At 46.7% G+C, this 25,135-nt stretch overlaps 1 protein-coding gene across 1 annotated transcript in view; it reads right to left on the bottom strand.

Annotated features, from left to right (window-relative positions):
• Positions 1-25,135, bottom strand: part of ACVR1 (activin A receptor type 1) — a 109,291-nt gene that overhangs the window by 61,552 nt on the left and 22,604 nt on the right. The window contains exons 2-3 of the mRNA XM_040357927.1: positions 14,824-14,899; positions 6,332-6,595 (exon numbers count right to left, since the gene is read on the bottom strand). Coding sequence (XP_040213861.1) covers positions 6,332-6,595; positions 14,824-14,890 — 331 coding nt within the window. The 5' untranslated portion in view covers positions 14,891-14,899. The remainder of the gene's footprint in view (positions 1-6,331; positions 6,596-14,823; positions 14,900-25,135) is intronic.

Below are 25,135 nucleotides of genomic sequence, written 5' to 3'. Positions count from 1 at the left end.
ACACTAATATTTCAATCTCAGGAGACAGTGAGAAAAGGAGAGTGCGCCCTTTTTTTTTTAAAAGTGTATTTTGTGCGTGAACTCGAGAGAGGAGCCGGACTGCAGGAGTTGGGAGTAGGCAGGCCTCCCCCAGAGGCAATCTGCCACCTTTCTCCATGCCCCGGGTGGCAATGGCGGGTGTGTGAGGGAGTCCTCCTACACAGCCCGCCCTACCTGCTCCACTTTGAAGCCCAACGGGGCAGAGGGACTCCCTATAAGGGAGTGAGAGGATTAGCCCGCTCAACCAGCCCCGTTAGTCCTTCGCCTCTCTTTTTAGAGACCGCATGGTCAAAGTGCGTGCATGTTAACCCAATTTCGAGTGCGTGTAAGTGTGGTGGTTTTTGTGGGAGGGGGGTGGGCGTACTAAGCGCAGGCTTACCTCGCATAGCACACCCACCGGGAGCCGGGCTGAGACCACCAAACTCAATTCACATGTAGATGAGAGCGGGATCCGAACCCCTAGCTGCAGAGGTGAATGGCTTGTCAGCGCAGTGCCAATCGCGTTGAGCCACCGCAGCTCCCGAGAGAGCGCCCTTCAATAGAGAACGCAATTTCACCTTTGCCTTCACCTTTGGGAACACACACTGGTGGGCAATAGTCTACAACAGGGGTCTCCAAACTGCGGCGGAGAGCCAGATGTGGCCCTTTGCTAGCATATATCTGGCCCTTGGGGCACCATTCCTCCCACTGACACCAACAATGGGGCACTATTTTTTCCACTGATACCAATGATGGGATACTTTTCCTCCCACTAATACCAATAATGGGGCACTACTCCTCCTACTGACCGCGAACCCAGAGGCCATATTTATTCTCACGGATGCTGGGCTCGGCACATTTTATACTCCTGCTGGCCACAATCTGGCCCTCCAAAAGTCTGAAGGACAGTAGGCTTGCCCTTTGTTTGAACAGTTTGGAGACCCCTGGTCTACAGAATCAAAAGCTATGGTAGAGTAATACTATTAAAAAAGTCCCCAAGATACACAGGACAGCGGGTAAACCATGTCCACCAAATTTCACCTCCACCTCTGAAAACACTTTTGCTTGGACCTGCACTTTAAAATAATAAAAAGGATACAATGAACTTTGTGGGTCAAATTTGTTTCTAATGTAGTTCCTATCATCTTCATCCCCAATATAATAAGGGTGCTCAACCATGAAAATTGAACACCCTTTTTATGATCCCAATGTTCTTTATCTAGGTGTTTTTAGTGTTCAATCTAAACATCTGCTCCATCCTACAACAAAAGTAAGTGCACAGTACTAAAACTGCCCAATATGGACTGCCCTACAACCCACATCTTCCTAGCTACTAGTGATAAACCGAGCGGCCAACATTTTGTTGGATATGGTACAAACACATATTAGGGGTCTTCAGCTGTCTTTTGGTACCTTGCTGTCCATTTAAGAGAGGAAAAGGCTGCCTCCAAGGCCAACCCGTTCTCATTTTACTGTACATGTCCCTGTTGGGAGTTTAGATAGGACAGACTTGGGAACTGAAGCTTGAAAAGCTGCCTTCGTGTGACTTCATGTGTTTTTGTGCCGAGTAGATAGATCATAGTGCAGACCTGTCCACGTTACAGCACAAGTCAGGTTTTTACTGACATTGTGTCTCTTTAGAGGAAATTTCCTCAACAGGGATGGGAAAGGTCGCCAATAAGGACACAGACCTCTGCGCTTGCAGTCTCCTTCCTCTGCTCTTTCTTCACCTCTCTTATTTTTTCTTTCCCTTTTCTTTTTTTTGGCTCCCTCTTTTTTGTTTCCTCCTATGCCTCTGCTACTCAGGGGTTTGTTCTACACGTGCTCACTTTTGTCTTTTGGCAGCTTGTGTTTTTAGGTTGGCTGCTTATGAGTGGAGTTATTGAGCTCCCCCTGATACCTGCCTTGTACTGTACTGTTATATGCTATGCACTGTTTTCTGTTGATGCTCTGATGGCATCCTTGTACCGTATCTTTTCTGGCACGGGGGTTACCTCGTGTCTAATAAAAACTGTTAATTGAAAAAATAAAAAATAAAAAAAAAGGACACAGACCAAGACTCACATTTTATGTAGAGTTTAGAAGAGATAGAACTCATGACAATATTTTTTCTTACTAAATATGCCTCTGTTAAACCCCCCCCCCCCCCGATGGCCACCTTGGAAAATACACTGCCAAGGTCCCCCCCTCCCCCAGTGATGGCCACCTTGGGCAATCTCACAAAGCCCCCCCCCCCAGTGATGGCCACCTTGGGCAATCTCGCCAAGGTCCCCCCCCTCCCACACTGATGGCCACCTTGGGTAATCATGCCAAGGTCCCCCCCCCCTCAGTGATGGCGCCTCGGGCAATATCTCCAAAGTCCTCCCTCAGTGATTGCGCCTAGGGCAATCTCCCCAACGTCTCCGTCCTCCCTCAGTGATTGCGCCTAGGGCAATCTCCCCAACGTCCCCCCCCCCCCCAGTGATTGCACCTAGGGCAATCTCCCCAACGTCCCCGTCCCCCCCCAGTGATTGCACCTAGGGCAATCTCCCCAACGTCCCCATCCCCCCCCAGTGATTGCACCTAGGGCAATCTCCCCAACGTCACCCCCAGTGATTGTAACCTAGGGCAATCTCCCCAACGTCCCCCCCAGTGATTGCGCCTAGGGCAATCTCCCCAACGTCACCCCCAGTGATTGTAACCTAGGGCAATCTCCCCAACGTCCCCCCCAGTGATTGCGCCTAGGGCAATCTCCCCAACGTCCCCCCCAGTTATTGCGCCTAGGGCAATCTCACCAACGTCCCCCCCAGTGATTGCGACTAGGGCAATCTCCCCAACGTCCCCCCCAGTGATTGCGCCTAGGGCAATCTCCCCAACGTCCCCCCAGTGATTGCGCCTAGGGCAATCTCCCCAACGTCCCCCCCAGTGATTGCGCCTAGGGCAATCTCCCCAACATCCCCCCAGTGATTGTGCCTAGGGCAATCTCCCCATCGTCCGTCCCCCCCCCCCCCCCCGAGTGATGGCGCCTAGGGCAATCGCTCCAACATCCCCCCCAGTGATTGCGCCTAGGGCAATGTTTCCAACGCCCCCCCCCCCCCAGTGATGGCACCTAGGGCAATCACTCCAACGTCCCCCCCCCAGTGATTGCGCCTTTGGCAATCGCTCCAAACCACCCCCCCCCCAATGATTGCGCCTAGGGCAATCTCCAAGGAGGACAAACACATTTTAAGTAGAGCTAGAAATTTTGACAATTGTATTATTCCCTGTACCCCAGTGTGGTTGCTGCACCCTCCATTTCTTGTACATGTGTCACAACAAGAAATGGGAGAGAAAATCTCCACAAGTGGGATCACAGACAAAGAAAAATCAGACAAATAATAATTTGTTCCCACTCTATAAGCCTCTGGTAAATGCCTACCAATCCAACAAATTTGAGCCTACCAGGATGCAAAAGGGTAGGAGTGACTAAGTCAGTAAAGATGATTTTTTTTACCCAAAAAAGGCCAAGGAGGCTTTTGAGTAAATTTCCAGCTTTGCAATCGGCATTCTAAGCGCTAAAACCCGTCAATTATACAGTTAAATTCAAGTGGAGAGAGTCTGTATTCCTCAGAGTAGATTACATATTTGTGTTACCTCCTGGGCTGTCAAGTAAGACAGCAGATTATGAAAATATTTCAGAGGAGAGCAATGCAAATAGCTATAATCATCGTACTAAGAGGAATATACTGAAGTCATAACAGACTCAAGTAAAATAGATTGCCTGCCAGCTCTGGGTTAAACAATATATAGTGGGAGGGCAAACATGCAATGCTGCAAGATCTGTGTATAAATTACTGGCTAGAAAGAAGGATTTTAATAAAAATGGTTTCGGGAAAGGGAAATGAGCAATATACCGTATATACTCGAGTATAAGCCGACCCGAATATAAGCCGAGGAACCTCATTTTACCACAAATAACTGGGAAAACGTATTGACTCGAGTATAAGCCTAGGGTGTCCCTCACCATGCCTCACACTGGGTCCCTCACCATGCCTCAACACTGGGTCCCTCACCATGCCTCAACACTGGGTCCCTCACCATGCCTCAACACTGGGTCCCTCACCATGCCTCAACACTGGGTCCCTCACCATGCCTCAACACTGGGTCCCTCACCATGCCTCAACACTGGGTCCCTCACCATGCCTCAACACTGGGTCCCTCACCATGCCTCAACACTGGGTCCCTCACCATGCCTCAACACTGGGTCCCTCACCATGCCTCACACTGGGTCCCTCACCATGCCTCACACTGGGTGCCTCACACTGGGTCCCTCACCATGCCTCACACTGGGTCCCTCACCATGCCTCACACTGGGTCCCTCACCATGCCTCACACTGGGTCCCTCACCATGCCTCACACTGGGTCCCTCACCATGCCTCACACTGGGTCCCTCACCATGCCTCACACTGGGTCCCTCACCATGCCTCACCTGACGTTTAACATGGGAGTTTATGGGGTGCCCAGCTTTGAAAAATCGGTGCTCCACAGCCGTAGGTCCCCCAGACAAACTTTGCACACTTGTCCCAACTTGTACCAGCTAGTCGGGTCCAGGGGACCTACGACTGGCTGGTACCGGGTCCCCAAAGTCACAGGAGAAATTGCCGTTTAACATGGGAGTCTATTGAAAGGGGTGCCCGGCTTTGAAAAAAAAAAAAAAAACGGTGCCCCCCGGCCGCAGGGGACTTACGGCCGGCCGGTAGCGGGTCCCCAAAGTCCGGGAGATCAGGCGCAAAAAGGTGACTCGAGTATAAGCTGAGGGGGGCATTTTCAGCACAAAAAAATGTGCTGAAAATCTCGGCTTATAAAAAGGCACATGAAATTCAAAAACCTTGTTTTTAATTTTTGTTTTGTTTAACAAGTCCTGAAGTAACCACGGATTTTGTATGTGCTTAATTTCTAAGTACATGCTCGGCCCTACAGCGCATGCACAGTTAAATGAGTTTTACAGTTGCTTATGATGAACTACTACTCTTCTTGTCTTCTCACAATCAGATATGAAGGTCAAAAGGCACTGCAAGACCGCCAACAACCAGGACAGGAAGTTATATTGCATGGTTTAGACTGAACCTGTGCTTTGACCATGCAAGGGGGTTAAATGCAACTCTGAACTCGTGCAAGTTAAAATTTGGGGTGGCAAAATGTGAAGAACAGATCATGCGGTGTTCCTGACCGCTCTCCAATTTTACTCCACTAGGACCCAACACAACCTGTCTACCAGGTGTGCAAAGAAAAACCAATGGCGGATACACGGATGAATTAGATTTAATCAGTGAAATTGTTTAATTTTTTTTTTAACCAATTATATCTAATTTTGTACCATTCATATAAAATATTTAATTTATAAATACATTTGAAGTGGGGCATTTATTATGGGCATTCTAAAGAAAAGATCACAGCGATAGCTCTTTGTTTTCAGACTGTCTCCTCCTAATTTAAAGTTTGAATAGACTCAAAAGCAGGAAGAAAAGCGGAATCACTCCACCAACTCCTTCAGTGTGTATTGTCTCAGTGTAAGCTATTGGGCTCTGTAAACATTTTCAGCAAAGCAGTCAAGATTATCCTGAAAGAGACCAGAGCCCCAACCCCAACAAGAAATCACAAATATGTATTCACATTTAATATTTACCTGACTAAACTATATTTAAAGCGGAGTTCCGGCCACAATTTCACTTTTTAAATATAAATACCCCTGTAATACACAAGCTTAATGTATTCTAGTAAAGTTAGTCTGTAAACTAAGGTCCGTTTTGTTAGGTTGTTACAGCATTTAGACACTTTATAAAATAGAAATTGACTGGGGCCATCTTAAGTGTGGGCATCATGAAGCCAGACTGTATGACTTCCTGGATTTCAGCCTTGCAAATCTCGCAAATGCTCAGTGCTGCACAAGCAGTGTCAGATCAGGTTTCAGCACCTGTGCTGTCCAAGTCACATGATTCTTTGAGACTGGGGAATGCACAGACTCCTGGAAAGTTACACCCACTACATTCCCAGGAGTCTGTGCGGTGTAGGTTAGGAAGCTTAAGCACCTAGGTGCAGGAAGTGGGAAGATTAACTATTCTGCCTAGCAACAACACTTTGAAGGCATCTAAAAAAAAAAAAAAATTCGTAAAGGACTAATGACATTTTTTTAAAACTTCTGATGTAATGTTATATTTATGGGTGGAACTCCACTTTAAATCTGACTTAAAAAAAAAATGAAATTACCTTGTTTTGAACATACAAAAAAAGTGTATAGAAATACAATGCACTCCCTTTAAATAAAAGCACCCCTTTGAGTATCTGTTCACATTACCCTTGCTTGGCAGGTTGGCTGTGATGTTGACATTGCAGAGGTCGCTCTGACAGCATTCCACGGCCTGGTCTGGAGACGGAGGGGTCTTGCATGTCATCCTGCCTTGTTCGTAAACTTGGAAGCAGCCTTTCTGATAGACGAATTGGCCATCATTTATGCTAAGTGAAGAGAAGCACTGCTGCCCATAACAGTGGTTTCCACCGCCACACGAGATCCCCTCGCACACACATTTGTACTGGCCGGAGTTCACCTTCAGCTCCTCATCTATGGAGAGGAATTGGCAAGTTAGAACAAATTAGAACCAAAGAGATCACCTTGTATTCAAAGTCACCGCGATCTCCTTCAGTCCTTGCATTTAAAATACATAGGATAATTTTTCCTAAATTTTGATACCCTGTTTCCCCAAAAATAAGACCTACCCTGAAAATAAGACCTAGTGCTATTTTCCAGGAAGGCTGCAATATAAGCCCTACCCCGAAAATAAGCCCTAGTTAAAAATGCTTGTAAAATCCTATAATCCACTATATTACAGTAGTTTATAATGTACAATGTGTGTGTTTCTGTAATATAATTGCGGGGAAGAGAGCTGCGGCGGGTAAAGGAAGTGCAGAGCGGCGCTATAACAAATGTATTTGGCACAATTATATTACAGAAACGCACACATTGTACATTATATACTATTGTAATAGAGTGGATTATAGGATTGTACAAGCATTTTAACTCAGTTCACACTGGGGATTCCTGACAGACAGGGAGGGAGATGGGGAGAGAAGACAGCACATTACATGGTAAGACCTACCCTGAAAATAAGCCCTACTGTGTCTTTTGTTGGCATAATTAATATAAGACCCGGGCTTATTTTCGGGGAAACACAGTACACCAGATATGAAAATGTCAACCCTTGGGAGTGTCAAAGTGAACTAGTTGGTATTTATGTCCTGCTCCTAAAAATTCTAATTGGCTCAACCAAAGCAACCAAGGTGTTGTAATAGGGCTGCGGTCAGGGATCTGTGCAGACAACTGAAGTTCCTCTACACCACTGGTTCTCAACCTTCTAGTGCCCTGACCCCTTGATAAAATTTCCCAAGTTGTGGGACCCCTAACAGTAAAAAAAAATTCATATTGTGGGTTGAAAGCACCATAGGCAAGACAAGTAATTTGCGTCCCTAACCCGCGGACATTTAGCGCTCCCTGAGTGCTTTCCACTCGTACAGTATTAACCACTTAACCCCCGGACCATATTGCTGCCCAAAGACCAGAGCACTTTTTGCGATTCGGGACTGCGCAGCTTTAACCGACAATTGCGCGGTCGTGCGACGTGGCTCCCAAACAAAATTGGCGTCCTTTTTTTCCCACAAATAGAGCTTTCTTTTGGTGGTATTTGATCACCTCTGCGGTTTTTATTTTTTGCGCTATAAACAAAAATAGAGCGACAATTTTGAAAAAAATATTTTTTACTTTTTGCTGTAATAAATATCCCCCAAAAATATATATCAAAACATTTTTTTTCCTCTGTTTAGGACGATACGTATTCTACATATTTTTCGTAAAAAAAAAAAAAAATCGCAATAAGCGTTTATTGATTGGTTCGCGCAAAAGTTATTATTTTTATGGCATTTTTATTAATTTATTTTTTTCACTAGTAATGGCGGCGATCAGCGATTTTTTTCGGTACAGCGACATTATGGCGGACACTTCGGACACTTTTGACACATTTTTGGGACCATTGGCATTTTTATAGCGATCAGTGCTATAAAAATGCATTGAATTACTATAAAAATGCCACTGGCAGTGAAGGGGTTAACACTAGGGGGCGGGGAAGGGGTTAAGTATGTCCCTGGGTGTGTTCTTACTGTGTGGGGGGTTGGCCTCACTAGGGGAAACACTGATCCTCTGTTCATACATTGTATGAACAGAAGATCAGCATTTCCCCCCCTGACAGGACCGGGAGCTGTGTGTTTACACACACAGCTCCCGGTCCCTGCTCTGTAACGAGCACTCGCGGGTGCCTGCCGGGCACACGCACGGGAGTCGGGGGCGTGCACGCGCCCCTAGTGGCCGCTCAAAGGTAGCCGTATAGCTACAGGAGAGCCGACCTCCTGCCGTAGAATGACGGCGGCTGGTCGGCAAGTAGTTAAAACCCCTTATAGTACATTTTAGGATGTACCACTCTTTCTTTGTTCAACTTTCTTTCCATTTCATCTCTCTCTATCCCAATTCCTTGTTTTTTCCCCCCATCCCTCCCTCTGTTTTCTTGCTCTCTCTTTTTTCCCCCCCTTTCTCTCCCTTTTTCTTTGTTCCTCCCCCTTCCTGGGAGAACAGTGCGGTCTTCAGGAACAGCCCAGGATTTGGTGACCCCTGGCAAATCATCATTTGACCCCCGAGGGGGTCCCGACCCCCATGTTGAGAACCACTGCTCTACACTGAGCTGGTCAAACCATGTCCATGGAGCTGGCTTTGTACACATGGGCACTGCCATGCCTGAACAGAAAAGGCTCTTTTTTTCAAGCTGTTGCTAAAAGGTTGGAAGCACTCAATTGTCTAAAATGAATTTGTATATTGTAGTATGTTTGGCCATACAGCGTTCAATAAAGTAGTTCCCGCAGCCCCAGGCAAGCGAGAAGCAAGATCTGACATGATTCTTCTACACATGTGCCTGCCCAGCTCGCCAACTGTGATAACTGGAAACAAGTGGCGGCACACCGCAGGGAGATGTTGATCAATAGTGGTACTTTATTCCATCATGACAGACAAGACAGCACCGTGTACATACACTGCTGACGCGTTTCACACAATACCGTGCTAATCAAACATAAGCGCGGTATTGTGTGAAATGTACCAACGATCTCAAGACACAATGGTGGAAAAACTTTTGTTTCTACTTTTTCTAGGTCAGTGACAAAAAGTAGGATAAATGTGGTATGAACATGCTGCAATCTGGGGAATGGTTTGCACGTGGGAAGGAGAGCAGCATATTGCATGTAAGCTAGGATTATAGACAGTAGTTATGAAATACATTAACTCCCGAATTGGGGTATGCAATGTATGTCCTCATCAGGTTTGCATAGGGTTTCCTTCAGGTGTTTTCATAATTCCTTCCACAATCCATGGGAAGTTGGTTTCCATATCAAAATTTGGCCATAATATGTGACAGGAATTGCAATTTTAATTTATAGGACAGACGTGGATGAATCTGAGAACTCTGTATTAGGGCAGCACTCTTCTTAAAGCGGTGTTCCAGCCACAACATTTTTTTTGTGGCTCGGGTGCAGGCGCCGCCATTGTAACGAAGGGAAACGGATGGAGCCCTCAGGGCTTCACGGCTGGTTTGCTACTACGCATGTGCGAGTCGCCTGGCACTTTCTGAATGGCCCCGTCATCTTCTGGGACAAACATTGTTTCCAATATGTCCTTGCGCCGTACTTTGGCGCAATGCACACTGGGATATTTTACGGACGACGCATGCGCTGTTAAAAAAAAAAAACGTGAAAAACGCGGGGTCAAGTCAAATTTAAATACAACACGCCCCCAACATCCCCATTTGAATTACGCGGCCTTACGCTGCAACACATACGTTGCGCCGCCGTAAATAAGGACGCAAGTTCTTTCTGAATACAGAACTTGCGCCCAAAGTTACAGCGGCGTAACGTATCGGAGATACGTTACGCCGGAAGAAAGATACACTCAGGTATCTGAATCCGGCCCACTGTATTTAAGCATATAAGCTCCGTTTTGTGTTGAAAATAACTGAAATCTAAAACACTGATGGGTGTAAAGAGATGTCCGCTTGCCCCCCTTCTCACTCTATCATTACTGTGCAGTGGTGTGTAGCAAGATGGCGGCGACGGAACGTCACTTCCGGAGCAATCTGTGATGGGGAGCTGAATGTGACAAGACGCCAGGGGAGGAGGAGGGAGCCCCGCGGTGACGTCACTGCCGTGTCACGGCCGCAGTCGGTTTTCCAGAAGTGGGAAAGGATACCTGCCAAAAACAGGTATCCTGTCCTTCCTTCCCCTGAAAAATGCCATTTGTGGCACCGGAGGGGGGGGGGGGGGGGGATCTGATAAGCGGACGGTCCACTTTAGGGTGGAGCTCCGCTTTAAGAAAAGGAGTTTTTGTGCGCTACTGGCCAGATTACCAGGAAAAAAAAAAGGGGGGGCCCACCCCCCCACAAAAAGCTAAAGCAGCCACCACATTAAATGATTGGTAAACTGCAATAAATAAAACTTTTGTTTTTGGATTGAATACAGCTTTAAACACGTGTCTCTATTTTTCCACATGAAGTATGCTCATCTGTTTAAATCGCCCTTATTTTTCTCCAGCCAAGCTCAGCCCAGACACAACAATACCAGCGGGGGAGAGCGAGGTGCATGACTGGCCTCAGGGGAGGGCGGCTGGGTTCTTGCTCTCTCCAGCTCTCTGCAGATTCTTCTCCTCATTACCAAGCTTTATTTATAAACCGCCATCATCCTTCACAATGCTGTGCACTACACCAAAACACTCTATAACCTGGAATCTCAAACACGTAAAATACAAAAGAGAAGGCCCAGCTTCTATGACATTTACAACCACAATCACGGTTTATTATTCATCTTTTTTTTTTTTCTTTCTTCGTCTTCAAAAAAGATTCTACTAAAGTCATCTGCAGAACAAAAAAAAATTAAAATAAAAACAAGAAACCATAGAAAACAATGAAATGCCTATTTAAAAAAATAAAAATAAAAAATATATTCCAGTGAATAGAATAATTTAGGGCGAATTCTCACAGGACCACGCTGTGCGTTTCTCTGTAATTCACGTGCGATCCAGGTGCAGAGCAATTTCAGCCTATTCCTTGGAATGGGAAGACATTGCACCAGACCGCACAAAAAGTGTATGCACCCGGGTTGCATGGTATTACTGTACCATGCGATCCAGTGCAGGAAAATGCACTGCATTTGCGGTATCATTAAGGCTGGGTTCACACTGCAGCAGAGCGGCTCAAAGCACGAGTCAGGTGCCCACAGACATCTCCCCCTCACGCCAATATCCACAGACCTCTCCCCCCCCCTCCAATATCCACAGACATCTCCCCCCCACTCCAATATCCACAGACCTCTCCCCCCACGCCAATATCCACAGACCTCTCCCCCCCCCTCCAATATCCACAGACATCTCCGCCCCCACTCCAATATCCACAGACCTCTCCCCCACGCCAATATCCACAGACCTCTCCCCCCACGCCAATATCCACAGACATCTCCCCCCCACTCCAATATCCACAGACATCTCCCCCCCACTCCAATATCCACAGACATCTCCCCCCCACTCCAATATCCACAGACATCTCCCCCCCACGCCAATATCCACAGACCTCTCCCCCACTCCAATATCCACAGACATCTCCCCCCCACTCCAATATCCACAGACCTCTCCCCCCACGCCAATATCCACAGACCTCTCCCCCCACGCCAATATCCACAGACCCCCCCCCCCCCCGCCAATATCCACAGACCTCTCCCCCCACGCCAATATCCACAGACCTCTCCCCCCACGCCAATATCCACAGACCTCTTCCCCCCCACGCCAATATCCACAGACATCTCCCCCCCCCCACTCCAATATCCACAGACATCTCCCACTCCAATATCCACAGACCTCTCCCCCCCAGCCAATATCCACAGACCTCTCCCGCCCCAGCCAATATCCACAGACATCCCCCCCCCCCCCACGCCAATATCCACAGACATCTCCCCCCCCCACTCCAATATCCACAGACATCTCCCCCCCCCACTCCAATATCCACAGACATCCCCCCCCACTCCAATATCCACAGACATCTCCCCCCCAACTCCAATATCCACAGACATCAGCTCCCCCCCCCACTCCAATATCCACAGACATCAGCTCCCCCACTCCGATATCCACAGACATCTCGCCCACTGCATAGGAAGATTAGTGCTTGCTTAGTCTTACCAGAGAAGCCGGCCGAATACGAGCAGTTGAGGCCGGGTGATGGCGTCAGCGCGCCGCTCTAGGCTCACCTAGGCCGCCGCTGGGTGGACCAAGATGGCCGCCGCTCCGGGAGCTAGGCCGAAGCCTCTGCCTTTTCTATAGCTGAGGCAGCAGCAGAGCTCCACAAATCACATGGTGTGCCGATCATTTACGATCTGTTACACCACTAGTGCCGATCAAATTTTTTTTACGATTAATCGAGAAATTAATCTTTAATTTCCACCAAATCTAGATCTATCTATCTATCTATCTATCTATCTATCTATCTATCTATCTATCCATCCATCTATAAAACCCTTCTTTATTTTTCCCAGTTTTTAGTTTGTTTCTCTTTGCCACAAGGATCCCCCCTAGGATAACACATCAGGTACACGCTTTAAATATTGAACACTTGGAGATGAGCAGTAATGTGAGGGCGTGAGAAGTATTTTGTTGTTCAGACTAGTTCCTGCACAAATGCAACTAGAAACATATCACTAATGATAAATCTAAAAAGTTTGACTGCCAAAAAAAAAGAAAAAAAAAAAAATGAGACACTGTACATCATCTGGATCATTCAGTGGAGGAAAGAAGTCATGTGACAAAGAAAAACAGCGCTAAAGCACTTTAACTCCAACAAGAAAAAAACATTTGCAGAGATATTTGGAATTGTTTTAGGAGTTTATTAGAAGTGCAAATCTTCCATTTGTTATTATGGGTGTCGAAATTTTTCCACACAGACAAATTCCTCTTTAGTAAATCACATTAAATGTATGTGTCAGACACACCTACGCACAAAACGGCGATACCGCCAAGCACGTTTTATTTTTTGCTTATATATAGCTAAAGCGCAATAGTCCTAGGCCCGTTCTTCACGGTTAAAGGAGTTGTAAAGTCAGAATTTTTTTTTTTATCTTAATACATTTTATGCATTAAGATGTAAAGCCTTTTGTGTGCAGCAGCAGGACCCCCCCTGCCCCCCTGTAATACTTACCCGAGCCCCATATCGGTCCAGTGATGTCCACGAGTCCCTCGGCCGTCTGGGATTGGCTAAAACCCAGCAGTGGCGCCATTGGCTCCCGCTGCTGTCAAAGTCAGTTAGCCAATCAGGAGCGAGAGGGGTCGGGGTTGAACCGTAGCGCCGTGTCTAAGCTGTGACTCGGGTCTCCCCACAGCAAGCTGCTTGCTTTGGGGGCACTGAAAAGGAGGAGGAGCCAGGAGCAGCGAAGAGGAGGATCTGGGCTGGTCTGTGTAAAGCCCCAGTACAGAGCAGGCAAGTATAAAAAAAATGTATTTAGTTATTTTTTATATAAAAAAAAATAACAAAAAAAAAGGAGAGACTTTAAAGCGGAGGTTCCGCCAAATTCTTTTTTTTTTTTTTAAAAACACTGCAGCTGCTGACTTTAAAAATATGCCGAAAAGCTTTAATTTTTGCTATAATAAATATCCCCCAAAAATATATAAAAAAACTTTTTTTTTCCCCCTCAGTTTAGGCCGATACGTATTCTTCTACCTATTTTTGGTTAAAAAAAAAAAACGCAATAAGCGTTTATCGGTTGGTTTGCGCAAAATTTATAGCGTTTACAAAATAGGGGATAGTTTTATTGCATTTTTATTAATTTTTTACTACTAATTGCGGCGATCAGCGATTTTTTTCGTGACTGCGACATTATGGGGGACACGGACAATTTTGAAACATTTTTGGGACCATTGTCATTTTCACAGCAAAAAATGCATTTAAAATGCATTGTTTACTGTGGAAATGACAGTTGCAGTTTGGGAGTTAACCACAGGGGGCGCTGTAGAAGTTAGGGTTCACCTAGTGTGTGTTTACAACTGTAGGGGGGTGTGGCTGTAGGTGTGATGTCATCGATTGTGGATTCCTATAAAAGAGATCACACCGCCACAGTGAAGAACGGGGAAGCCGTGTTTACACACGGCTCCCCGCGTTCTTCAGCCCCGGGGACCGATCGCGGGACTCAAGCGGCGACCGGGTCCGCTGGTCCCGGAGCTTCGGACCAGGTCGCAGGAGGGCGCCCGCGACTGAGCTTAAAGATCAACGTACATATACATAAAAAGTGTCTCTGGATGGAAACACTAACAGCGCTAAAGGTGACTGATTATGGTATCGGATTTACCATAATCAGTCACCTTTAGCGCTGTTAGTGTTTCCATCCAGAGACACATTTTTTATATATTGCATTTCTTTTAGAATAGCTGCTTTTCTGCAAAAAAACTCTTTCATATATATTTTATATATTACACCATATCCACAGAGCGCTAGGATCAGTTTTGTCTTTTGATAATTTCTGATATTTTCTTACAACGTACATATACGTTGATGTGCCCAGCCGTGCCATTCTGCCGACATATATGTGCAGGAGGCGGTCCTTAAGTGGTTAATGATAAATACTACTCTAAAATAGGTGTTTTTATAGGTTTTTAGGAACGCGGTCCTGTCCTAAGAAAAAATTCAACTTGGCAGAATACTCAGCAATAAGGTTGGTTGGGTCACTTACCTTCTATACTAGGAGATGAAAAGGCTACCATTATGAGCAGAGGAAGGATCATACCACCATCCACCATTGTACAGCTCTGGAAAGAAGGAAAAACATGCAGCAAATGAAAACTCCATAATATACATATACACAGCTTATGTAAAGAACAATGCAACCTAAAAGTACTTCACAAATAAATTAGACCAATACACAAAATGTTAAGCCAAGTTAAACCTTATACCACCAAGGTGACCACATTTCCAAACTGCCATTCAGGGACACACCCCCTCTTTCACCTACCCTAAAAAAAAAAAAAAGACGAGGGGGGCGGGGGGTAATGTAGTCTCGTGGGTTGATGGGGAATTTGGCAGCGGGTTGTCAGGTGAATATGCCACTTGCCACCAGATGCAGTGCCGCTTGCCACCCAAAGCCTGCCACCAGATGCAGCGCTGCCGTCACTCCCTCTGAATGAGCCACGTGTGTAGAAGGAAAGGAGTGGCGTCACACCAGTCCCTGCTGCTTGCCGCTGGGTGCCGGAGAAGGTGGTGCCGAGGTGGGTTCGGACAGTAGGCACAGGCCTCGCTCCTTGTCTCACTGTGAGAGAGTAAATTATCACTGGTTGCAAGATGCCAGGCAGCGCTGGCCCTAGCAACCAGTTCCGGAAATGTAGTTAGTAGGGGGTGGCTGTGTCCTCTATTTTATTCCGGGACATTGTATTGTCCCAGAATGAAGGTGCCCGGGACCCAGGACAGACATGTCAATTGCGGGACGGTCCAGGACACGTGGGCACCCTATATACCACCCATGTACCGTATATGTGCACCGGCAAAGAGGGTGGGTTTTAATGGTCACATGCTGTATATATGCGTCTATAGCAGTGATGGAGAACCTTGGCACCCCCAATGTTTTGGAACTACATTTCCCATGATGCTCATGCACTCTGCAGTGTAGTTGAGCATCATGGGAAATGTAGTTCCAAAACATCTGGGGTGCCAAGGTTCACCATCACTGGTCTACAGGATGAGGTTCCTGTGCCAAGAGAGGTTGCTGTTCCAAGAGTGCACCGTACTAATGACCAATGTACCACCACTGTTCTCTACCAATTATCAAATCCTTCCCTTGGTCAGATGACCGATTGCCATGTAGCCAGAACCAAAGCAAACCTAAAGCAGCCTTTTCTCCAAGAACAGTATTTAAACCCAATAGTGCAGGGGTGGGCAACCTGGGGCCCTTCAGCTGTTGTAGAACTACAAGTCCCATCATGCCTCGGAGTAATTACCGTATTTATCGGCGTATACCGCGCACATTTTCAGGGCAAAATCGTAGGTGCGCGGTATACGCCGGTACCCGCTTTCCCGCGCCGAGTATGAATACTGCGCCGACATATACCGAGCACAGTACACTCGTGTATTGTCGGGCAGTCTCGGCTCCTCCCGCGCTGACGTACAGGACGTCAGCGCGAGAGTAGCCGAGCATTGCCGACAATACACGAGTGTACTGCGCTCTGTATATGTCGGCGCAGTATTCAAACTCAGCGCGGGAAACGAGCGGGGAGGACACGAGGACGCCGCAGAAGGACGCCGACCTGACGAAGAGGACACCCGAAGCCGCAGACGGACGCCAGACCCGACGAGGCCGCCGATGGACGCCGCGCAAGACACCAAAACTGTAAGTACAAAAAAAACTTTTTTTCCACAGGATTCGGGGGAACTTTAGGGGTGAGCGGTATACGCGGGAGCGCGCTATACCGCGATAAATACGGTAACTGCCAGCCTTGCAAATCCTCATGGGAAATGTAGTTCCACAACAGCTGGCGGGCCCCAGGTTGCCTGTCCCTGCTAAAGTGCAACTATACTTTTGCGCCCCAGCAGGACTGGGAACGCAACTTTATGGTAAACATTAAAAGACGATGAAAGTGAAAACACAGAAGGAGGAAACAATTTTCATAGAATAAATCGGAATAATTGAATTTCCTGAGTGGGCATAAATGTATATAAAAAAAGAATTTGCATACACAATTATGTGTAACTTGAGGCATGTGGCTGCACAATAGCCATTTGTCTCCACAACGCAAAGACAAAACACGCCATGTACTTCCAGTGATTGCAAAATAAACAGGAAGCCAGGCTGAATTTAATGAGCATCTCTGAATGAAAACATGATTATTGTTCATTGTATTACCATATAGGTCGTGTGCTAGTCCTACAAACTCAATGACCTTGACCATTCTGCCATGTATCTCTACATATGAGCTCAACTGTTGTACAGGAATACCTCGGATTGGGAGGAACGCGGTTTACGAGCGGTTCGCAATACAAGCCATTTTTAAAAAAAAGCCTGACTTTGTTTGCGAGCGTCGACTAGCAAGACAAGCAGGATTCAAGCCAATGGGATGTGCACTCCGAGCCGCTCGGAGACAATCAGGAAAGTGTAAGCGGCCGCCCAGTGTCTCCGGCGCCCCCCCCACCTCTGTCCACATGAGGTACTGCATACAATAGCAGTCACTGTGGAACAAATTATCAGAGTTTCCATTGACTCCTATGGGGAAACTTGCTTTGACATACGAGTGCTTTGGATTACAAGCATTTTTCTGGAATGAATATGCTCGTAATCCAAGGTACCACTGTACACGGGTATCCAATGATATGCTTTTCTAAAACTGCCACACTATACAACCTGATTGTACAATCCCTGCTCAACCACCGTTAAGCCTAGCATGATGAGATTATCAGATGAATAATTTTTTTTTTGCATACTAGTCTCATAGCCAATGCGAATAGGTTACAAAAGTCCAAAAATTCTCGTACTACAGAAGAAAAAAAACATTCAGACGTGATGTATTTGTATCAGCCCTCAGGAATATTCCTTTATCCCATTGTTTTACAAATCTATGTACACTACAAATTGTATGATTGAACCAGTTTTGATATTGTTGTTTTACTAACCTGACAGCTTATTATTCCAAATAGGAAACCTTAATTTTGTTTGTAAATATAGTGGAACCTCGTATTGCGAGTAGCGCATTTAACGAGCGTTTCGCAATACAAGCACTGTATTAAAAAAAATGCCAACTCTGTTTGCGAGTGTTGTCTCGCAAAACTAGCAGGATTCAGGCCAAAGCGGTGTGCAGTACCGCGTTTGGCCTGAGGGGGAGGGGGGGCGCCGGAGCCAAACAGCACCGATTGGAAATGCACAAGGACAGTTCGGCTGACCTCAGGAACGGAGTCTTTCCGAGGTTTGCTGAGGTGTCCTCGGGCCTTTCCGAGGTTCTCCGGCGCCCCCCACCACCTCAGGCCACATGTGGTATTGCATGCCATTGAAGTCAATGTGGAACGATTTATTTTAATTTCTATTGACTTCAATGGGGTAACTCGCTTTGATATGCGAGTACTTTGGATTACGAGCATTCTCCTGGAAAGGATTATGCTCGTAAACCGAGGTTCCACTGTATTAAAGATGCTAACTACCAGCAAGAATGAATCCTTACATTTAAAGAGCACCGGTCATTTCAGATCCATCATGGCAGCGCCTGGTAGAGGCATCCACTCACCTGCTCCCGCCACGTCCCTCACCTTGTTGCGTCACTGCCGCATCACCAGCCATCCCATTAAAGTGAATGGGACCGTCGGTGAGTCAATAATGGGTCAGAGAAAGAGCCACTGTGGGACTGAGATGACAGGTGCTCTTTAAAAAAAAATCATTTAAATCAAACCTCTTTACTAGTAAATTAATCAACTTGATTTCAAATCAAATCCACCCTGCTTTACAATCCCTTTAGGGAAGTTTTATATTTATGAAGGGAAGTTACTGTAGTGGCTTTAATTAGTTGATTTACTGGGCAGCTATTGCAATAGTTGGAATTCACAGCAATGATCATTTTTAATAACATTCAGGCTGCATTCACACCTGAGCGTAGCGTTTTTGTGGCGTTTTTTACCGCGACAAAACGCAGCGTTTACCGCGACAAAAACGCAACGTTTTTAACCGCGATTTTGTACAGGTCTAGGGTTACCAATGTAAAACGCCCAAACACGCTCAATTCGAGCGACAAAAAAGGGTCCAGAACTTGTTTGGGCTTCAGGCGTTCGGCGTCAGGCGTTTTGTAGTGGAGATGTGAACCATCTCCATAGAGAATAATGTATTTTTTCCCTTCTAGCGTTTGGGGGAGTCGAGCTTCAGGCGACAAAACGCTCAGGTGTGAATGGGCACTCAAATTCAATATGAATATAAAAACATATGAATGACTTCTTTTATTTGCATATTTTTTCCCCCCACAAAAGTGGAGTTACCCTTTAATACGAACAAAGCATTCAAAAATATGAGTCACATCAAAAAGATTCAGCTGAACTCTGCAAACACAACTCCGAATTCCGTGCTCACCAAAGACACCTTAGGGCTCTTTCACACGGGCGGACCTGAACGGGCGCTCCGTGCTCCTCTATGGAGCCGCGGATGTCAGCGGTGACATGCCCGCTTACATCCGACCCGCCGAAGTGTGACGGAGGAAAAACCTACACAGTGTGCGGGGATCGCCCTGTCATCCGCCGGCTCAGCGGGGATCAACGGAGCGATCCCCGCTGAGCAAGCAGAGGTTTATGGGGCAGATCATTACTGATCCGCCTTGCGTGAAAGGGGCCTTACACTTTCCCCTTTAGCAGATCTCACTACAGATATACTCATAGGAATATATTCGTGATATCAGTACTGAAAGTCATAAAAAAAAAATTTTTTTTTAGTTAAAACTCGGCAGAAGCCAAAAGCATTTATCGCTCATCGAGGACATTGCTAAGTAACCATCCCACACAAATTGAATCATGGAAACCGATCTGAGCAAGTGCCCAATAAAACAAATCATCCTTTCAGCAATCAGAAAAACCCAACATGACAAAGCTTTACTCACTCCCAGGGCCAAGGGAGGGGAAGACGTCTCCAATCAAACACCGCGGCGTGTAAAAAAATTATCGAAACAACAAACTGAAGAGATTCTACCGCCATACTAAAGAAGATGCAAAACCATCGCTGATTTAGTATGACCGACTTATTTCACCTAGCTGTAGCACAAGGATAAGGCTGCATTCACATTGTAACGCCGCGTTTTCGTTTACTTTTTTTTTTACAAAGAATTACATTGCGGTCTATGGCCGAACGCCAATGCCGCCTGAAAAAAAGGGTCCGGGACTTGTTTTCAGGCAGCAGGCGTACGGCGTTTCGGCGTGAGATGTGAACCATCTCGTAGACAGCAATGCAAAATCGCCCCTCCAGCGTATCGAGAGTCGGGCGTTTTGTCGCCTAGGTGTGAATGGAGCCTAAAGGGCATCATTCTAGACCTGTGAATCGTTTTTCAATCGTTTTTCAAGCGCATTGGACTCAACTGAATATCACAGTCACTTTTTGTAATGCTGCGTACACACGACCGTTTTTAACGACGAGAAAAATGCAATTTTTTTAATTGGTCATGAAAAACGGCCGTGTGTTGGCTCCAGAGCATTTTTCTCGGCGAGAATAATGGACATTAAAAAAATTTAGAACCTGCTCTATTTTTTCTCGTTGCGTGAAAAACGGTCGTGTGTACGATTTAACGAGGGGGGGAAAAACGTGCATGCTCAGAAGCAAGTTATTAGACAGGGAAATTAGCATAAGCAACCCAAAGGGTGGCGCCATTCGAATGGAACTTCCCCTTTATAGTGCCGTCGTACGTGTTGTACGTCACCGCGCTTTGCACAAGCTTTTTTTTTTTTTACCAATCGTGTGTATGCAAGGCAGGCTTGACAAGAATCACGTCTGAAAAGTGTAAACTAATGTAGCACATTTAAGGTCTGGTAAGCAGCACTATATTAAGTTTTTGTTGTGGGGTTTTTTCTCCTCTTCTCGGGTCCCCCGCTAGCGCTCCTGGCCCCTCCCTCCTGCCAAGTGCCCCCATGGCAAGCGCTATGGGGAAACCCGAGTAGGCCCACTTCCTAGCCTCTGCTCTGTTTTTTGGCTGGGATTGACATTGGCGCTCCCGCTGATGTCTCAGCCAATGAGAAGGAAGAGAGCTGCGAGAGCTACTGCTCTCAAACACATCACTGAATCAAGATGGGCATAGGCAAGTATTAGGGAGGGTGCTTCTGCACACAGGTTTTTTTTTACAAGTCTGCACTGAACGCACGAAGGTAAAAAGCCTTGAACCTTTATAACCGCTTTAGTGAGTGTTTTTGTACAGTGTGTCACACACACATTGTTCCTCCTGAGCGTTCCCTGGTGACTTTAGTGAGCTCTTAACTCCGTTCTGTTGCTTCTAAATAAACAGACCTTCTGGTGACCATCAGGGCCATTTGAAGGAATTTGGGGGCCCCAAGCATAGAAAAAAATTGTCACATTTTCAAGTTGAGAAGGGGGGGGGAGCTGAGGGCTTACTGAATTGTATTAAGTTAAGGCCTGGGGGGGGGGGGGGGGGGGGGGTGCTGCCGAAAACATTACATAATTTGTTGGGATATCTTACAATCCTCTCTAGCCTATGGGCAGCACTCCTCTATCCTCCGCAGAGCCTAACAAGACGCCAGCCATTGCCGCACCGCTGCTTCCTCCTGCAGTCTAGTCGGCCGCGCGGAACAGGAGATTTAGATTCCTATTCCCGGGCCGAACTGAAAGGAAGTGAACACTCAGTGTGTGACTTCCTGTCAGTCCAGCCGGGAACAGGAAACAAAATCTCCTGTTCCGCGCGGCCGACCGGACTGCAGGAGGAAGCAGCGGTGCGGCATCAGAAAGGGGCACAGATAAAGAAAAAAATACACACCCTCCCCCAGGGCAGCCATCACAAATTTTGGGGCCCCTTACACAGCTTTAGGCAGGGGGGTGCTGACGAAAAAAAACAAGTGCAATCTCTTCTCTCCTGACGCAAGATAATAAGTGTGTGTGTGGGGGGGGGGGGGGGGCCTGGGGAAACTTACAAGTGTAATGCAAAAAAGAAAAACCGGGAGAGGGGCCGGCCAGGCCTGTAAGGGGCCTTGGGGACTATGGGGCCCCTTACAGGTGTAATGAAAAAAAAAATGGGAGGGGGGCCAGCGAGGCCTGCAAGGGGCCCTGAAGACCATCGGGCCCCTAATAGGTGTAATGCAAAGGGAAAAAAACGGGAGGGGGCCTGCAAGGGGCCCTGGGGACCATCGGGCCCCTTACAGGTGTAATGCCTGTACCCCCCTGATGGCGACCTTGCCCTCCCCCCTAAACTAGAGCGGAGTGTGTAATTCAGGATTATTTTTTTTATTCTGCACTGGCTGTCTTTAAATTTGCCCCAGCCCCTGTTCAAATCCAATCCGGGGACAAACTTGGTGCGGGGACAGTGTCCTCAATCCGGGGACAAAACCGGGGACAGTTTCCTCAATCCGGGGATTGTCCCTGGAAGCCGGGGATGTCTGGTCACCATACATTAAAGGTAGTGGCGTATCTAGGGTATGGCAGCCATGGCAAGGGGCTGCTGTTGAGTGGCTGGGCAGCAAGGCACTTACCAGGGTCTGAGGGTCTCTTCTTCCCTCCTCCCGAGCATAGGCAGGATCTCCTTTTCAGCACCTTTGCTAATGGACAATGACAGCGCTATCCCTGCTCTCCGTTCCGCCACAGCCCTCCCCTGTTCTCCCATGCTCTCCCATTCCATCTGGTCGGATTGGCAGCGCACAAAGAAGGAGGAACATCAGTTTCTCGTTCTCCTCTGTGAAAACTGAGGCCTTAAGTGATGAAGATTTCATGAATTCCAGTATTGGTTCTGCATTTACCTGGCCTTGGAGGACAGAGGAGGGATCTGGGGTCTAATAAACCCCAGATTTCTCCATAAAGAGGATGTCACTACCCAAGGTATCACAAGGGATGATAAATATCACTAGTTTTGTTAGCTGTTTTTTAATGTTAAGGTTATCTAAAAGGTGGGTTTCAAATGTTTCGACAGGGTCGCAGTTTCAGTGCTTGCCATAGGCGCTATTTTCACTAGATACGCCTCTGATTAAAGGGCAATGGCAGCTTGTGAAAATGAACGTCAAAATGACTGAAATCGCACATGTGGAAGATTCAGCTAGGCCCTATACCAGGCGAGGACAAACTCGGCCCTCCAGAGGTTTTGAAACTACAAGTCGTATGAGACATTGCAAGACCCTGACAATCACAGGCATGACTCCTAGAGGCAGAGGCATGATGGCATTTGCAGTTTCACCACAGCTGGAGGGCCGAGATTGCCCACCCCTGCCCTATACCTTAATCACATATAACAAGTTTCACCACACCTTACCAGTCCACTCACAAAAAAAAAAAAAAAACTGGGAACAAAACACTGGAAAATAATTAGCATTCCACCAATGTTAAGGTTCTGCTTTATTCCGATACTTTTCAGTCAGGAAGCAGCTAACCTGGCCAGAGACACAGAATAAATGAACTGTTTGTTCGCGGATGTCTTTGTAGCGCGCTTGGCACACGTTACAAAGAGCTTCTTTTTTTGTGCAGCAGAGGCAAACACTCGCAGACAGACCGCACTTCCAGAGAAGATGACAAAAGCCCCAGCCAGTACTTAATCTCATGGCACTAAAGTATGCTTCATAGACAAAACACAACATCCCACGTCTGCATAATATAAAGGCACTCTGTCACTGTCCTGTCTCTGCCTTCTCCGCTTACAAAAGACATCCAACTTGTGGTGGGCTTTCCTAATAATGACATCTTTAGCATGGTGCTCATTAGGACCCTTAAAACCCATAAACAAAATTTGTATTTGAAGTGGTGTCAAAAAGTTTTTTTTGTGTAAAAAACAAATAACAAAAAACAAACAAAAAAAAAAAAGAAGGATGATGTTCTATGTACCTGCTCTGTGCAAAGAAATTGCACAGAACAGTCTCTTACCTTGCAAAAAAGGGAGACAGGCCGGTGCAATGGAAGAAGCCCAAAACATTGTTCAATTGTAGCGTGTGAACAACAGTTAACAACAGTTAAAAAAGTCTAAGTGTTTCGGCCATTAGGCCTTAATCTTGGCTCACGATTAAGGCTTGATGATAGAAACGTGTTGGATTTTGACTGTTCAAATTCTACAATAAAACAATGTTTTAGTCCATGGCACCGGCCTGTCTTTTTTTTGCATGGATTACATGGAGGTTTGCAGAGACTTCTAAGGCCGAGTGCTGTGTTCTTGAGGCTCACCAGGTATTACACAGGAGGTAGTAGCTCAGATGCACCTGTACCAGTCCCTTGCCTTTCCTCTGGCAGTCCCCCTGCCGACGCTGTCTGCTCTTCCCTCCTATAGGTGCCTCCTCAGCAAGCCATGTGCTGAGGAGGCACCCATGCTCCCGAACTGAGCTATGAGCGTCCATAGACGCATACAGTGCCAGTCACACCCCTGCTCCCTCCTCACAGAAGTTTGACTGCCAGCCTATGGCTCTTGCTGCTCTGTTTCCTGTTAGACCAGGAAGTGGTGGTGCAACTGATAGCTCTGGATCATGAAGAGTCAGGGAAGTGTTTAGGGTTGGTGGGTAGGTGGGTAGACCAAGTAGTGTTAACTTAATGCATTAAGGTAAAAAAAAAAAGAAATGTAGACTTTAGAACCATTTTAAATCATTACTTGCTAGTCAGATGTAGCCCACTGATTTCAGAATGGGTCTCTTGAAACCTACAAAATTGGGGGTGCAAACATCAAATATCTTCATATTTGCCGCCTCTAAATACACTCATTGACACCCCCCCTCTTTTCTGGTCTTCGGGTCCCCAGTGTAGGCGTGTTTAATGTGGGAAGCCAACAGACGACTCCTTGCAGCTTCACAGCCAGCTACCCACTGAGCATGTGCAAGTCACACTGTGCTTTGAGAATGGCCTCGCAGCCTCTTGGGATCTGTGACAAGAGGTTGCAAACTTGCGGTGTGCTCGCCTAGGCTATTCCAACCGAAGTGGGAACGTGTACCTGCCAACTAGGTTCTGGCCTCCGGGGGGGAAATTCCTAAAAGTTGAACTTCCTATTTAGGGTGAAGGTCCACTTTAAATTGGCATTAAACTTTGTTTTTTCAAATAACAAAGCTGTTACACTAACCTGCTCTTTGCAGTGGTTTTGCACAGAGCAGCTCCGATCCGTTTCTTTTCGGGTCCCTCCCCCCCGATCAGTACCCCCAGAAAAAGCCACTGCATGTATCCATAAAAGACCCAGGGACACGCCCCCTCCCCACTTTCTCCAATGGGCTTCCACTGCTGTCTCAGCCAATGAGAAGAGAGAGTCTCAGGACAGCGGAGGCTATCGTGAACATCGCTGGATCAGAGAGAGCTCAGATAGGGATTGGCATGTTAAATGCATGAAGGTTTTTCTTTACCTTCATGTATTCTTTGGCGGAAGGTA

Source organism: Rana temporaria, chromosome 6 (assembly GCF_905171775.1).
Source record: "Rana temporaria chromosome 6, aRanTem1.1, whole genome shotgun sequence".
Lineage (NCBI taxonomy): Eukaryota > Metazoa > Chordata > Amphibia > Anura > Ranidae > Rana > Rana temporaria.
This window is presented reverse-complemented; position numbering and strand designations above follow the sequence as displayed.